Below are 15811 nucleotides of genomic sequence, written 5' to 3'. Positions count from 1 at the left end.
TTGATGCTGACGCTGCTTGATGCTGACGCTGTTATGTTGACGCTGCTTGATGCTGACGCTGCTTGATGCTGACGCTCCTTAATGCTGAAGCTGCTTGATGCTGAAGCTGCTTAATGCGGACGCTTATTGATGCTGAAACTGCTTGATGTTTATGCTGCTTGATGCTGACGCTGCTTGATGTTGACGCTGCTTGACATTCACGCTTCTTGATGCTGACGCTGTGTTGATGATGATGCTGTTTGATGCTGACGTTGCTTGATGTTGACGTTGCTTGATGCTGACGCTGCTTGATGCTGACGCTGCCTGACATTCACGCTGCTTGATGCTGACGCAGCTTGACACTCACGCTGCTTGACACTCACGCTGCTTGATGCTGATGCTCTTTGATGCTGATGCTGCTTGATATTGACGCTGTTGATGATAACGCTGCTTCACGCTGATGCTGCTTAACGGTGACGCTGCTTGATGCTGACGCTGCTTGATGCTGACGCTGCCTGACATTCACGCTGCTTGATGCTGACGCAGCTTGACACTCACGCTGCTTGACACTCACGCTGCTTGATGCTGATGCTCTTTGATGCTGATGCTGCTTGATATTGACGCTGTTGATGATAACGCTGCTTCACGCAGATGCTGCTTGATGTTGACGCTGCTTGATGCTGATGCTGCTTGATGCTGGCGCTGCTTGACACTCACGCTGCTGATGCTGACGCTGCTTGATGCTGACGCTGCTTGATGCTGACGCTGCTTGATGCTGACGCTGCTTGATGCTGACGCTGCTTGACACTGACGCTGCTTGATGCTGACGCTGCTTCATGCTGGCGCTGCTTCATGCTGACGCAGCTTTACGCTGACGCTGAGGCTGCTTCCTGTTGACGCTGCTTGACACTTACCCTGCTTGATGTTGACGCTGCTTGACACTTACCCTGCTTGATGTTGACGCTGCTTGATGCTCATGCTGCTTGATGATGACGCTGCTTGATGTTGACGCTTTATGTTGACGCTGCTTGATGCTGAGGCTGCTTGACACTCACGCTGCTTGATGCTGACGCTGCTTGATGCTGATGCTGCTTGATGCTGACGCTGCTTGACACTCACGCTGCTTGATGCTGACGCCGCTTGATGCTGACGCTGCTTAACGCTGACGCTGCTTGATGCTGACGCTGCTTGATGCTGACGCTGCTTGATGCTGATGCTTCTTGACGCTGATGCTGCTTAACGCTGACGCTGCTTCATGCTGACGCTGAGGCTGCTTCATGTTGACGCTGTTTGACACTGACGCTAATTGATGCTGACGCAGCTTGATGCTGACGCTGCTTCATGCTGACGCTGCTTCATGCTGACGCTGCTTCATGCTGGCGCTGAGGCTGCTCTATTTTGACGCTGCTTGATGCTGACGCTGCTTCATATTGACGCTGCTTGATGCTGATGCTGCTTGATGCTGACGCTGCTTGATGCTGATGCTTTTTGATGCTGACGCTGCTGATGCTGACGCGCCTTGACACTGATGCTGCTTAACGCTGAAGCTGCTTGATGCTGACGCTGCTTGATGATGACGCTGCTTGACACTGACGCTGCTTGATGCTGACGCTGCTTGATGCTGCTTGATGCTGACGCTGCTTGATGCTGACGCTGCTTGATGCTGCTTGATGCTGACGCTGCTTGATGCTGACGCTGCTTGATGCTGACGCTGCTTGATGCTGACGCTGCTTGACGCTGATGCTGCTTAACGCTGACGCTGCTTGATGCTGACACTGTTTGACACCGACGCTACTTGATGCTGACACTGCTTGACACTGACGCTACTTGATGCTGACGCAGCTTGATGCTGACGCTGCTTCATGCAGATGCTGCTTCATGCTGGTGCTGAGGCTGCTTTATTTTGACGCTGCTTCATGCTGATGCTGCTTGATGCTGACGCTGCTTGATGCTGATGCTCTTTGATGCTGACGTTGCTTGATCCTGACGCTGCCTGATGCAGACGCTGCCTGATGCTGACGCTGCTTGACACTGACGTTGCTTGATGCTGACGCTGCCTGATGCTGACGCTGCTTGACTCTGACGCTGGTATGATGCTGACGCTGTTTGATGCTGACGCTGCTTGATGATTATGCTGCTTCATGCAGATGCTGCTTGATGTTGATGCTGCTTGATGCTGATGCTGCTTGATGCTGACGCTGCTTGTTACTCACGCTGCTTGATGCTGGCGCTGCTTGATGCTGACGCTGCTTGATACTGACGCTGCTTCATGCTGACGCTGCTTCATGCTTACGCTGCTTGATGCTGATGCTGCTTGGCGCTGATGCTGCTTAACGCTGACGGTGCTTGATGCTGGCGCTGCTTGATGCTGACGCTGCATGATGCTGACGCTGCTTGATGCTGATGCTGCTTGATGCTGACGCTGCTAGATGTTGACGCTGCTTGACATTCATGCTACTTGATGCTGACCCTGCTTGATGCTGATGCTGCTTGATGCTGACGCTGCTTAATGTTTACGTTGATTGATGCTGACGCTGCTTGACATTCACGCTGCTTGATGCTGATGCTGCGTGATGCTGACGCTGCTTGACATACACGCGGCCTGATGTTGACGTTGCTTGATGCTGATAGTGCTTGATGCTGACGCTGCTTGATGCTGACGCTGCTTGATGCCGACGCTGCTTGACATGCTGATGCTAATTGAATCTGACGTTGCTTGATGCTGACGATGCTTGATGCTGATGCTGCTTGATGCTGACGCTGCGTGATGCGGACCCAGCTTGACGCTAACGCTGCTTAACGCTGACGCTGCTTGATGCTGACGCTGCTTGATGCTGACGCTGCTTGATGCTGACGCTGCTTGACACTTTCGCTGTTTGATGCTGACGCTGTTTGACACTCTCGCTGCTTGATTGTGACGCTGCTTGATGTTAACACAGCTTGATGCTGATGCTAATTGATTCTGACGTTGCTTGATACTAACGCTGCTTGATGCTGACGCTGCTTGATGCTGATGCTGACGCTGCGTGATGCTGACCCTGATTGACGCTGATGCTACTTAACGCTGACGCTGCTGGATGCTGACGCTGCTTGATGCTGACGCTGCTTGAAGCTGACGCTGCTTGTTGCTGACGCTACTTAATGCTGAGGCTGCTTGATGCTAAGACTACTTGAAGCTGAGGCTGTTTGATGCTGTCTCGGCTTAATGCTGACGCTGCTTGATGCTGACGCTGCTTGATGCTGACGCTGCATGACGCTGACGCTGATTAATGCTGACGCTGCTTGATGCTGATGCTGCTTTATGTTGACGCTGCTTGATGCTGACGCTGCTTGATGCTGACGCTGCATGACGCTGACGCTGATTGATGCTGACGAAGCGTCAATACTGACGCTGTCAAATGCTGACGCTACTTGATGCTGACGCTGCTTGATGCTGACGCTGATTGATGCTGACTGTGCTTGAAGCTGACGCTGCTTGATGCTGACTCTGCTTGACACTGATGCTGCTTGATGGTGACGCTGCTTGATGCTGACGCTGCATGACGCTGACGCTGATTGATGCTGACGCTGCTTGATGTTAACATAGCTTGATGCTGATGCTAATTGATTCTGACGTTGCTTGATGCTGAGGCTGCTTGATGCTGACGATGCTTGATGCTGATGCTGCTTGATGCTGACGCTGCGTGATGCTGACCCTGCTTTACGCTGATGCTGCTCAACGCTGACGCTGCTTGATGCTGAAGGTGCTTGATGCTGACGCTGCTTGACACTCTCGCTGCTTGATGCTGACGCTGCTTGACACTTTCGCTGCTTGATGCTGACGCTGCTTGATGTTAACACAGCTTGATGCTGATGCTAGTTTTTTCTGACGTTGCTTGATGCTGACGCTGCTTGATGCTGATGCTGCTTGATGCTGACGCTGCGTGATGCTGACCCTGCTTGACGCTGATGCTACTTAACGCTGACGCTGCTTGATGCTGACACTGCTTGGTTCTGACGCGGCTTGATGCTGACGCTGCTTGATGCTGACGCTGCTTTATGTTGACGCTGCTTCATGCTGAGGCTGCTTGATGCTGAGGCTGCTTGACACTTACGCTGCTTGATGCTGACGCTTCTTGATGCTGACGCTGCTTGATGCTGACGCTACTTGATGCTGACGCTGCTTGATGCTGAGACTGCTTGATGCTAAGACTGCTTGAAGCAGAGGCTCTTTGATGCTGACTCTGCATGATGCTGACGCTGCATGACGCTGACGCTGATTGATGCTGACGCTGCTTGATGTTAACATAGCTTGATGCTGATGATAATTGATTCTGACGTTGCTTGATGCTGAGGCTGCTTGATGCTGACGATGCTTGATGCTGATGCTGCTTGATGCTGACGCTGCGTGATGCTGACCCTGCGTTACGCTGATGCTGCTTAACGCTGACGCTGCTTGATGCTGACGCTGCTTGATGCTGAAGCTGCTTGATGCTGATGCTGCTTGACTCTCTCGCTGCTTGATGCTGACGCTGCTTGACACTTTCGCTGCTTGATGCTGACGCTGCTTGATGTTAACACAGCTTGATGCTGATGCTAATTTTTTCTGACGTTGCTTGATGCTGACGCTGCTTGATGCTGATGCTGCTTGATGCTGACGCTGCGTGATGCTGACCCTGCTTGACGCTGATGCTACTTAACGCTGACGCTGCTTGATGCTGACACTGCTTGGTTCTGACGCGGCTTGATGCTGACGCTGCTTGATGCTGACGCTGCTTGATGCTGACGCTACTTGATGCTGACGCTGCTTGATGCTGAGACTGCTTGATGCTAAGACTGCTTGAAGCAGAGGCTCTTTGATGCTGACTCTGCATGATGCTGACGCTGCATGACGCTGACGCTGATTGATGCTGACGCTGCTTGATGTTAACATAGCTTGATGCTGATGATAATTGATTCTGACGTTGCTTGATGCTGAGGCTGCTTGATGCTGACGATGCTTGATGCTGATGCTGCTTGATGCTGACGCTGCGTGATGCTGACCCTGCGTTACGCTGATGCTGCTTAACGCTGACGCTGCTTGATGCTGACGCTGCTTGATGCTGAAGCTGCTTGATGCTGATGCTGCTTGACTCTCTCGCTGCTTGATGCTGACGCTGCTTGACACTTTCGCTGCTTGATGCTGACGCTGCTTGATGTTAACACAGCTTGATGCTGATGCTAATTGTTTCTGACGTTGCTTGATGCTGACGCTGCTTGATGCTGATGCTGCTTGATGCTGACGCTGCGTGATACTGACCCTGCTTGACGCTGATGCTGCTTAACGCTGACGCTGCTTGATGCTGACACTGCTTGGTTCTGACGCGGCTTGATGCTGACGCTGCTTGATGCTGACGCTGCTTTATGTTGACGCTGCTTGATGCTGAGGCTGCTTGATGCTGAGGCTGCTTGACACTTACGCTGCTTGATGCTGATGCTTCTTGATGCTGACGCTGCTTGATGCTGACGCTACTTGATGCTGACGCTGCTTGATTTTGACGTTGTTTCTGATGCTGCTTGATACTGACGCTGCTTGATGATGATGCTAACGCTGAGGCTGCTTGATGCTGACTCTGATTGACACTCACTCTGCTTGATGCTGACTCTACTGATGCTGACGCTGCTTGATGCTGACGCTAGTTAATGCTGACGCTGTTTGATGATGGCGTTGCTTTATGCTGACGCTGCTTGATACTGACGCTGCTTGATGCTGATGTTGACGCTGAGGCCAATTGATGCTGACGCTGCTTGACACTCACTCTGCTTGATGCTGACTCTACTTGATGCTGACGCTGCTTAATGCTGAGGCTGCTTGATGCTAAGACTGCTTGAAGCTGAGGCTGTTTGATGCTGACTCGGCTTAACGCTGACGCTGCTTGATGCTGACGCTGCTTGATGCTGACGCTGCTTGATGCTGATGCTGCTTTATGTTGACGCTGCTTGATGCTGAGGCTGCTTGACATTCACGCTGCTTGATGCTGATGCTCTTGATGCTGATGCTGCTTGATATTGACGCTGTTGATGCTAACGCTGCTTCACGCTGATGCTGCTTAACGGTGACGCTGCTTGATGCTGACGCTGCTTGATGCTGACGCTTCTTGACACTGACGCTGGTATGATGCTGATACTGTTTGATGCTGACGCTGCTTGATGATTATGCTGCTTCATGCAGATGCTGCTTGATGTTGACGCTGCTTGATGCTGATGCTGCTTGATGCTGGCGCTGCTTGACACTCACGCTGCTTGATGCTGACGCTGCTTGATGCTGACGCTGCTTGATGCTGACGCTGCTTGATGCTGACGCTGATTGATGCTGACGTTGCTTGATGCTGATGCTGCTTGACGCTGATGCTGCTTAACGCTGACGCTGCTTGATGCTGACGCTGCTTGACACTGACGCTGTTTGATGCTGACGCTGCTTCATGCTGACGCTGCTTCATGCTGACGCAGCTTTACGCTGACGCTGAGGCTGCTTCCTGTTGACGCTGCTTGACACTTACCCTGCTTGATGTTGACGCTGCTTGACACTTACCCTGCTTGATGTTGACGCTGCTTGACACTTACCCTGCTTGATGTTGACGCTGCTTGATGCTGCTTTATGTTGACGCTGCTTGATGCTGAGGCTGCTTGACACTCACGCTGCTTGATGCTGACGCTGCTTGATATTGACGCTGCTTGATGCTGATGCTGCTTGATGCTGACGCTGCTTGATGATGATGCTGCTTCACACTGACGCTGCTTGATGCTGACGCTGCTTGATGCTGACGCTGCTTGATGCTGATTCTGCTTCATGCAGATGCTGCTTGATGTTGACGCTGCTTGATGCTGACGCCGCTTGATGCTGACGCTGCTTAACGCTGACGCTGCTTGATGCTGACGCTGCTTGATGCTGACGCTGCTTGATGCTGATGGTTCTTGACGCTGATGCTGCTTAACGCTGACGCTGCTTCATGCTGACGCTGAGGCTGCTTCATGTTGACGCTGTTTGACACTCACGCTAATTGATGCTGACGCAGCTTGATGCTGACGCTGCTTCATGCTGACGCTGCTTCATGCTGACGCTGCTTCATGCTGGCGCTGAGGCTGCTCTATTTTGACGCTGCTTAATGCTGACGCTGCTTCATATTGACGCTGCTTGATGCTGATGCTGCTTGATGCTGACGCTGCTTGATGCTGATGCTTTTTGATGCTGACGCTGCTGATGCTGACGCGCCTTGACACTGATGCTGCTTAACGCTGAAGCTGCTTGATGCTGACGCTGCTTGATGATGACGCTGCTTGACACTGACGCTGCTTGATGCTGACGCTGCTTGATGCTGCTTGATGCTGACGCTGCTTGATGCTGCTTGATGCTGACGCTGCTTGATGCTGACGCTGCTTGATGCTGACGCTGCTTGACGCTGATGCTGTTTAACGCTGACGCTGCTTGATGCTGACACTGTTTGACACCGACGCTACTTGATGCTGACACTGCTTGACACTGACGCTACTTGATGCTGACGCAGCTTGATGCTGACGCTGCTTCATGCAGATGCTGCTTCATGCTGGCGCTGAGGCTGCTTTATTTTGACGCTGCTTCATGCTGATGCTGCTTGATGCTGACGCTGCTTGATGCTGATGCTCTTTGATGCTGACGCTGCTTGATGCTGACGCTGCTTGATGCTGATGCTCTTTGATGCTGACGCAGCTTGATGCTGACGCTGAGGCTGCTTTATGTTGACCCTGCTTGATGCTGATGCTGCTTGATGCTGACGCTGCTTGATGCTGACGCTTTTTGATTTGACGTTGATTGATGTTGACTCTGCTTGATATTGATTCTGCTTGATGCTGACGCTGCTTTATGTTGACGCTGCTTGATTCTGACTCTGCTTGACACTCACGCTACTTGATGCTGACGCTGTTTTGATGTTGACGCTGCTTGATGCTGACCCTGCCTGATGCTGACGCTGCTTAACGCTTACGCTGCTTTATGCTGAGGCTGCTTGATGCTGACGCTGTTTAACGCTGACGCTGTTTAACGCTGACGCTGCTTGATGCTGACGCTGCTTGATGCTGACGCTGCTTGACGCTCACGCTGACAGATGCTGACGCTGCTTGACTCTGACGCTGCTTGATGCTGACACTCCTTGATGCTGACGCTGCTTGATGCTGACGCTGTTTAACGCTGACGCTGGTTAACGCTGACGCTGCGTGATGCTGACGCTGCTTGATGCTGACGCTGTTTAACGCTGACGCTGTTTAACGCTGACGCTGCGTGATGCTGACGCTGCTTGATGCTGACGCTTTTTGATTTTGACGTTGATTGATGTTGACTCTGCTTGATATTGATTCTGCTTGATGCTGACGATGCTTTATGTTGACGCTGCTTGATGCTGACGCTGTTTAACGCTGACGCTGTTTAACGCTGACGCTGCGTGATGCTGACGCTGCTTAATCCTGACGCTGCCTCATGCTGACGCTGCTTGACGCTGACGTTGCTTGATCCTGACGCTGCCTGATGCAGACGCTGCCTGATGCTGACGCTGCTTGACTCTGACACTGGTATGATGCTGACGCTGTTTGATGCTGACGCTTGATGATTATGCTGCTTCATGCAGATGCTGCTTGATGTTGATGCTGCTTGATGCTGATGCTGCTTGATGCTGACGCTGCTTGTTACTTACGCTGCTTGATGCTGGCGCTGCTTGATGCTGACGCTGCTTGATACTGACGCTGCTTCATGCTGACGCTGCTTCATGCTTACGCTGCTTGATGCTGATGCTGCTTGGCGCTGATGCTGCTTAACGCTGACGGTGCTTGATGCTGGCGCTGCTTGATGATGACGCTGCATGATGCTGACGCTGCTTGATGCTGATGCTGCTTGATGCTGACGCTGCTAGATGTTGACGCTGCTTGACATTCATGCTACTTGATGCTGACCCTGCTTGATGCTGATGCTGCTTGATGCTGACGCTGCTTAATGTTTACGTTGATTGATGCTGACGCTGCTTGACATTCACGCTGCTTGATGCTGATGCTGCGTGATGCTGACGCTGCTTGACATACACGCGGCCTGATGTTGACGTTGCTTGATGCTGATAGTGCTTGATGCTGACGCTGCTTGATGCTGACGCTGCTTGATGCTGACGCTGCTTGACATGCTGATGCTAATTGAATCTGACGTTGCTTGATGCTGAGGCTGCTTGATGCTGACGATGCTTGATGCTGATGCTGCTTGATGCTGACGCTGCGTGATGCTGACCCTGCTTGACGCTAATGCTGCTTAACGCTGACGCTGCTTGATGCTGACGCTGCTTGATGCTGACGCTGCTTGATGCTGACGCTGCTTGATGTTAACACAGCTTGATGCTGATGCTAATTGATTCTGACGTTGCTTGATACTAACGCTGCTTGATGCTGACGCTGCTTGATGCTGATGCTGACGCTGCGTGATGCTGACCCTGATTGACGCTGATGCTACTTAACGCTGACGCTGCTGGATGTTGACGCTGCTTGATGCTGACGCTGCTTGAAGCTGACGCTGCTTGTTGCTGACGCTACTTAATGCTGAGGCTGCTTGATGCTAAGACTACTTGAAGCTGAGGCTGTTTGATGCTGACTCAACTTAACGCTGACGCTGCTTGATGCTGACGCTGCTTGATGCTGACGCTGCATGACGCTGACGCTGATTAATGCTGACGCTGCTTGATGCTGATGCTGCTTTATGTTGACGCTGCTTGATGCTGACGCTGCTTGATGCTGACGCTGCATGACGCTGACGCTGCTTGATGCTGACGCTGCTTGATACTGACGCTGTCAAATGCTGACGCTACTTGATGCTGACGCTGCTTGATGCTGACGATGATTGATGCTGACTGTGCTTGAAGCTGACGCTGCTTGATGCTGACTCTGCTTGACACTGATGCTGCTTGATGGTGACGCTGCTTGATGCTTAGGCTGCTTCATGCTGACGCTGAGGCTGCTTCATGTTGACGCTACTTGATGCTGACGCTGCTTGATGCTAATGCTGCTTGATGCTGACGCTGCTTTATGTTGACGCTGCTTGATGCTGACGCTGCTTGATGCTGACTCTGCTTGATGCTGACGTTGCTTGATGCTAACGCTGCTTGATGCTGACGCTACTTGACACTGACGCTGCTTGATGCTGACGCTGCTTGACACTGACGCTACTTGATGTTGACGCTCCATGACGCTCACGCTGTCTGATGCTGACGCTACTTGATGCTGACGCTGCTTGAAGCAGACGCTGCTTAACACTGACGCTGCTTGATGCTGAGGCTGCTTTATGTTGTCGCTGCTTGATGCTGAGGCTGCTTGATGCTGAGGCTGCTTGACACTTATGCTGCTTGATGCTGACGCTTCTTGATGCTGACGCTGCTTGATGCTGACGCTACTGATGCTGACGCTGCTTGATGCTGAGACTGCTTGATGCTAAGACTGCTTGAAGCAGAGGCTCTTTGATGCTGACTCTGCATGATGCTGACGCTGCATGACGCTGACGCTGATTGATGCTGACGCTGCTTGATGTTAACATAGCTTGATGCTGATGATAATTGATTCTGACGTTGCTTGATGCTGAGGCTGCTTGATGCTGACGATGCTTGATGCTGATGCTGCTTGATGCTGACGCTGCGTGATGCTGACCCTGCGTTACGCTGATGCTGCTTAACGCTGACGCTGCTTGATGCTGACGCTGCTTGATGCTGAAGCTGCTTGATGCTGATGCTGCTTGACTCTCTCGCTGCTTGATGCTGACGCTGCTTGACACTTTCGCTGCTTGATGCTGACGCTGCTTGATGTTAACACAGCTGATGCTGATGCTAATTGTTTCTGACGTTGCTTGATGCTGACGCTGCTGATGCTGATGCGCTTGATGCTGACACTGCGTGATACTGACCTGCTTGACGCTGATGCTGCTTAACGCTGACGCTGCTTGATGCTGACACTGCTTGGTTCTGACGCGGCTTGATGCTGACGCTGCTTGATGCTGACGCTGCTTTATGTTGACGCTGCTTGATGCTGAGGCTGCTTGATGCTGAGGCTGCTTGACACTTACGCTGCTTGATGCTGATGCTTCTTGATGCTGACGCTGCTTGATGCTGACGCTACTTGATGCTGACGCTGCTTGATTTTGACGTTGTTTCTGATGCTGCTTGATACTGACGCTGCTTGATGATGATGCTAACGCTGAGGCTGCTTGATGCTGACTCTGATTGACACTCACTCTGCTTGATGCTGACTCTACTTGATGCTGACGCTGCTTGATGCTGACGCTAGTTATGCTGACGCTGTTTGTTGATGGCGTTGCTTTATGCTGACGCTGCTTGATACTGACGCTGCTTGATGCTGATGTTGACGCTGAGGCCAATTGATGCTGACGCTGCTTGACACTCACTCTGCTTGATGCTGACTCTACTTGATGCTGACGCTGCTTAATGCTGAGGCTGCTTGATGCTAAGACTGCTTGAAGCTGAGGCTGTTTGATGCTGACTCGGCTTAAGGCTGACGCTGCTTGATGCTGACGCTGCTTGATGCTGACGCTGCTTGATGCTGATGCTGCTTTATGTTGACGCTGCTTGATGCTGAGGCTGCTTGACATTCACGCTGCTTGATGCTGATGCTCTTTGATGCTGATGCTGCTTGATATTGACGCTGTTGATGCTAACGCTGCTTCACGCTGATGCTGCTTAACGGTGACGCTGCTTGATGCTGACGCTGTGATGCTGACGCTTCTTGACACTGACGCTGGTATGATGCTGATACTGTTTGATGCTGACGCTGCTTGATGATTATGCTGCTTCATGCAGATGCTGCTTGATGTTGACGCTGCTTGATGCTGATGCTGCTGATGCTGGCGCTGCTTGACACTCACGCTGCTTGATGCTGACGCTGCTTGATGCTGACGCTGCTTGATGCTGACGCTGCTTGATGCTGACGCTGATTGATGCTGACGTTGCTTGATGCTGATGCTGCTTGACGCTGATGCTGCTTAACGCTGACGCTGCTTGATGCTGACGCTGCTTGACACTGACGCTGTTTGATGCTGACGCTGCTTCATGCTGAAGCTGCTTCATGCTGACGCAGCTTTACGCTGACGCTGAGGCTGCTTCCTGTTGACGCTGCTTGACACTTACCCTGCTTTATGTTGACGCTGCTTGACACTTACCCTGCTTGATGTTGACGCTGCTTGACACTTACCTGCTTGATGTTGACGCTGCTTGATGCTGATGCTGCTTTATGTTGACGCTGCTTGATGCTGAGGCTGCTTGACACTCACGCTGCTTGATGCTGACGCTGCTTGATATTGACGCTGCTTGATGCTGATGCTGCTTGATGCTGACGCTGCTTGATGATGATGCTGCTTCACACTGACGCTGCTTGATGCTGACGCTGCTTGATGCTGACGCTGCTTGATGCTGATTCTGCTTCATGCAGATGCTGCTTGATGTTGACGCTGCTTGATGCTGACGCCGCTTGATGCTGACGCTGCTTAACGCTGACGCTGCTTGATGCTGACGCTGCTTGATGCTGACGCTGCTTGATGCTGATGGTTCTTGACGCTGATGCTGCTTAACGCTGACGCTGCTTCATGCTGACGCTGAGGCTGCTTCATGTTGACGCTGTTTGACACTCACGCTAATTGATGCTGACGCAGCTTGATGCTGACGCTGCTTCATGCTGACGCTGCTTCATGCTGACGCTGCTTCATGCTGGCGCTGAGGCTGCTCTATTTTGACGCTGCTTAATGCTGACGCTGCTTCATATTGACGCTGCTTGATGCTGATGCTGCTTGATGCTGACGCTGCTTGATGCTGATGCTTTTTGATGCTGACGCTGCTGATGCTGACGCGCCTTGACACTGATGCTGCTTAACGCTGAAGCTGCTTGATGCTGACGCTGCTTGATGATGACGCTGCTTGACACTGACGCTGCTTGATGCTGACGCTGCTTGATGCTGCTTGATGCTGACGCTGCTTGATGCTGCTTGATACTGACGCTGCTTGATGCTGCTTGATGCTGACGCTGCTTGATGCTGACGCTGCTTGATGCTGACGCTGCTTGACGCTGATGCTGTTTAACGCTGACGCTGCTTGATGCTGACACTGTTTGACACCGACGCTACTTGATGCTGACACTGCTTGACACTGACGCTACTTGATGCTGACGCAGCTTGATGCTGACGCTGCTTCATGCAGATGCTGCTTCATGCTGGCGCTGAGGCTGCTTTATTTTGACGCTGCTTCATGCTGATGCTGCTTGATGCTGACGCTGCTTGATGCTGATGCTCTTTGATGCTGACGCTGCTTGATGCTGACGCTGCTTGATGCTGATGCTCTTTGATGCTGACGCAGCTTGATGCTGACGCTGAGGCTGCTTTATGTTGACCCTGCTTGATGCTGATGCTGCTTGATGCTGACGCTGCTTGATGCTGACGCTTTTTGATTTTGACGTTGATTGATGTTGACTCTGCTTGATATTGATTCTGCTTGATGCTGACGCTGCTTTATGTTGACGCTGCTTGATTCTGACTCTGCTTGACACTCACGCTACTTGATGCTGACGCTGTTTTGATGTTGACGCTGCTTGATGCTGACCCTGCCTGATGCTGACGCTGCTTAACGCTTACGCTGCTTTATGCTGAGGCTGCTTGATGCTGACGCTGTTTAACGCTGACGCTGTTTTAACGCTGACGCTGCTTGATGCTGACGCTGCTTGATGCTGACGCTGCTTGACGCTCACGCTGACAGATGCTGACGCTGCTTGACTCTGACGCTGCTTGATGCTGACACTCCTTGATGCTGACGCTGCTTGATGCTGACGCTGTTTAACGCTGACGCTGGTTTAACGCTGACGCTGCGTGATGCTGACGCTGCTTGATGCTGACGCTGTTTAACGCTGACGCTGTTTAACGCTGACGCTGCGTGATGCTGACGCTGCTTGATGCTGACGCTTTTTGATTTTGACGTTGATTGATGTTGACTCTGCTTGATATTGATTCTGCTTGATGCTGACGATGCTTTATGTTGACGCTGCTTGATGCTGACGCTGTTTAACGCTGACGCTGTTTAACGCTGACGCTGCGTGATGCTGACGCTGCTTAATCCTGACGCTGCCTCATGCTGACGCTGCTTGACGCTGACGTTTGCTTGATCCTGACGCTGCCTGATGCAGACGCTGCCTGATGCTGACGCTGCTTGACTCTGACACTGGTATGATGCTGACGCTGTTTGATGCTGACGCCTGCTTGATGATTATGCTGCTTCATGCAGATGCTGCTTGATGTTGATGCTGCTTGATGCTGATGCTGCTTGATGCTGACGCTGCTTGTTACTTATGCTGCTTGTGCTGGCGCTGCTTGATGCTGACGCTGCTTTGATACTGACGCTGCTTCATGCTGACGCTGCTTCATGCTTACGCTGCTTGATGCTGATGCTGCTTGCGCTGATGCTGCTTACGCTGACGGTGCTTGATGCTGGCGCTGCTTGATGATGACGCTGCATGATGCTGACGCTGCTTGATGCTGATGCTGCTTGATGCTGACGCTGCTAGATGTTGACGCTGCTTGACATTCATGCTACTTGATGCTGACCCTCTGATGCTGATGCTGCTTGATGCTGACGCTGCTTAATGTTTACGTTGATTGATGCTGACGCTGCTTGACATTCACGCTGCTTGATGCTGATCGCGTGATGCTGATGCTGCGCTTGACATACACGCGGCCTGATGTTGACGTTGCTTGATGCTGATAGTGCTTGATGCTGACGCTGCTTGATGCTGACGCTTGATGCTGACGCTGCTTGACATGCTGATGCTAATTGATCTGACGTTGCTTGATGCTGAGGCTGCTTGATGCTGACGATGCTTGATGCTGATGCTGCTTGATGCTGACGCTGCGTGATGCTGACCCTGCTTGACGCTAATGCTGCTTAACGCTGACGCTGCTTGATGCTGACGCTGCTTGATGCTGACGCTGCTTGATGCTGACGCTGCTTGATGTTAACACAGCTTGATGCTGATGCTAATTGATTCTGACGTTGCTTGATACTAACGCTGCTTGATGCTGACGCTGCTTGATGCTGATGCTGACGCTGCGTGATGCTGACCCTGATTGACGCTGATGCTACTTAACGCTGACGCTGCTGGATGTTGACGCTGCTTGATGCTGACGCTGCTTGAAGCTGACGCTGCTTGTTGCTGACGCTACTTAATGCTGAGGCTGCTTGATGCTAAGACTACTTGAAGCTGAGGCTGTTTATGCTGACTCGGCTTAACGCTGACGCTGCTTGATGCTGACGCTGCTTGATGCTGACGCTGCATGACGCTGACGCTGATTAATGCTGACGCTGCTTGATGCTGATGCTGCTTTATGTTGACCTGCTTGATGCTGACGCTGCTTGAATGCTGACGCTGCATGACGCTGACGCTGCTTGATGCTGACGCTGCTTGATACTGACGCTGTCAAATGCTGACGCTACTGATGCTGACGCTGCTTGATGCTGACGATGATTGATGCTGACTGTGCTTGAAGCTGACGCTGCTTGATGCTGACTCTGCTTGACACTGATGCTGCTTGATGGTGACGCTGCTTGATGCTTAGGCTGCTTCATGCTGACGCTGAGGCTGCGTCATGTTGACGCTACTTGATGCTGACGCTGCTTGATGCTAATGCAGCTTGATGCTGACGCTGCTTTATGTTGACGCTGCTTGATGCTGACGCTGCTTGATGCTGACTCTGCTTGATGCTGACGTTGCTTGATGCTAACGCTGCTTGATGCTGACGCTACTTGACACTGACGCTGCTTGATGCTGACGC

The 15811-nt window shown here is 51.9% G+C and overlaps 4 protein-coding genes across 4 annotated transcripts; all 4 read right to left on the bottom strand.

Annotated features, from left to right (window-relative positions):
- Positions 1-358: 358 nt before the first annotated feature.
- On the bottom strand, positions 359-2359 carry LOC138360920 (pneumococcal serine-rich repeat protein-like). The gene is made up of 2 exons (XM_069320419.1): positions 2241-2359; positions 359-602 (listed from the first exon to the last, which is right to left on the bottom strand). The coding sequence occupies exons 1-2, from the start codon at positions 2357-2359 to the stop codon at positions 359-361; spliced, it is 363 nt and encodes a 120-aa protein (XP_069176520.1).
- A 74-nt stretch (positions 2360-2433) lies between these two features.
- On the bottom strand, positions 2434-4208 carry LOC138360919 (streptococcal hemagglutinin-like). The gene is made up of 3 exons (XM_069320418.1): positions 4090-4208; positions 3193-3802; positions 2434-2739 (listed from the first exon to the last, which is right to left on the bottom strand). The coding sequence occupies exons 1-3, from the start codon at positions 4206-4208 to the stop codon at positions 2434-2436; spliced, it is 1035 nt and encodes a 344-aa protein (XP_069176519.1).
- Positions 4209-4532: 324 nt separating this feature from the next.
- Positions 4533-6437, bottom strand: LOC138360918 (streptococcal hemagglutinin-like). Its single transcript, XM_069320417.1, has 2 exons — positions 6236-6437; positions 4533-5050 (listed from the first exon to the last, which is right to left on the bottom strand). The coding sequence occupies exons 1-2, from the start codon at positions 6435-6437 to the stop codon at positions 4533-4535; spliced, it is 720 nt and encodes a 239-aa protein (XP_069176518.1).
- A 3897-nt stretch (positions 6438-10334) lies between these two features.
- On the bottom strand, positions 10335-11596 carry LOC138360917 (sericin-2-like). Its single transcript, XM_069320416.1, has 2 exons — positions 11086-11596; positions 10335-10786 (listed from the first exon to the last, which is right to left on the bottom strand). The coding sequence occupies exons 1-2, from the start codon at positions 11594-11596 to the stop codon at positions 10335-10337; spliced, it is 963 nt and encodes a 320-aa protein (XP_069176517.1).
- Between the last annotated feature and the right edge of the window lie 4215 nt (positions 11597-15811).

The sequence above is a fragment of the Procambarus clarkii genome, unplaced genomic scaffold (assembly GCF_040958095.1).
Source record: "Procambarus clarkii isolate CNS0578487 unplaced genomic scaffold, FALCON_Pclarkii_2.0 HiC_scaffold_131, whole genome shotgun sequence".
NCBI classification, from domain to species: domain Eukaryota; kingdom Metazoa; phylum Arthropoda; class Malacostraca; order Decapoda; family Cambaridae; genus Procambarus; species Procambarus clarkii.
Note: the sequence above shows the minus strand (reverse complement) of the source record. Positions and strands in the feature narration are given on the sequence as shown.

Bases quoted from the DNA above. Each gene is read 5' to 3' on its own strand.
- LOC138360918 (XM_069320417.1), bottom strand. From the start codon at position 6,437: ATGAAGCAGCGTCAGCATGAAGCAGCGTCAGCATCAAACAGCGTCAGT. The intron at 5,051-6,235 runs GTGAGTGTCAAG...AGCATCAAGCAG, and splicing joins CAGCGTCAGCATCAAGCAGC to CGTCAGCATCAAGCAGCGTC.
- LOC138360920 (XM_069320419.1), bottom strand. From the start codon at position 2,359: ATGCAGCGTCAGCATCAAGCAGCGCCAGCATCAAGCACCGTCAGCGTT. The intron at 603-2,240 runs GTCAGTATCAAG...TATCATCAACAG, and splicing joins CAGCGTCAGCATGAAGCAGC to CGTCAATATCAAGCAGCATC.
- LOC138360919 (XM_069320418.1), bottom strand. From the start codon at position 4,208: ATGCAGAGTCAGCATCAAAGAGCCTCTGCTTCAAGCAGTCTTAGCATC. The intron at 3,803-4,089 runs GTCAGCATCAAG...AACATCAAGCAG, and splicing joins CAGCGTCAGCATCAAGAAGC to CGTCAGCATCAAGCAGCGAA. The intron at 2,740-3,192 runs GTCAGCATTAAG...CGCATCACGCAG, and splicing joins CAGCGTCAGCATCAAGCAGC to CGTCAGCATCAAGCAGCATC.
- LOC138360917 (XM_069320416.1), bottom strand. From the start codon at position 11,596: ATGTCAAGCAGCCTCAGCATCAAGCAGCGTCAACATAAAGCAGCATCA. The intron at 10,787-11,085 runs GTCAGCATCAAG...AACATCAAGCAG, and splicing joins TAGCGTCAGCATCAAGCAGC to CGTCAGCATCAAGCAGCGAA.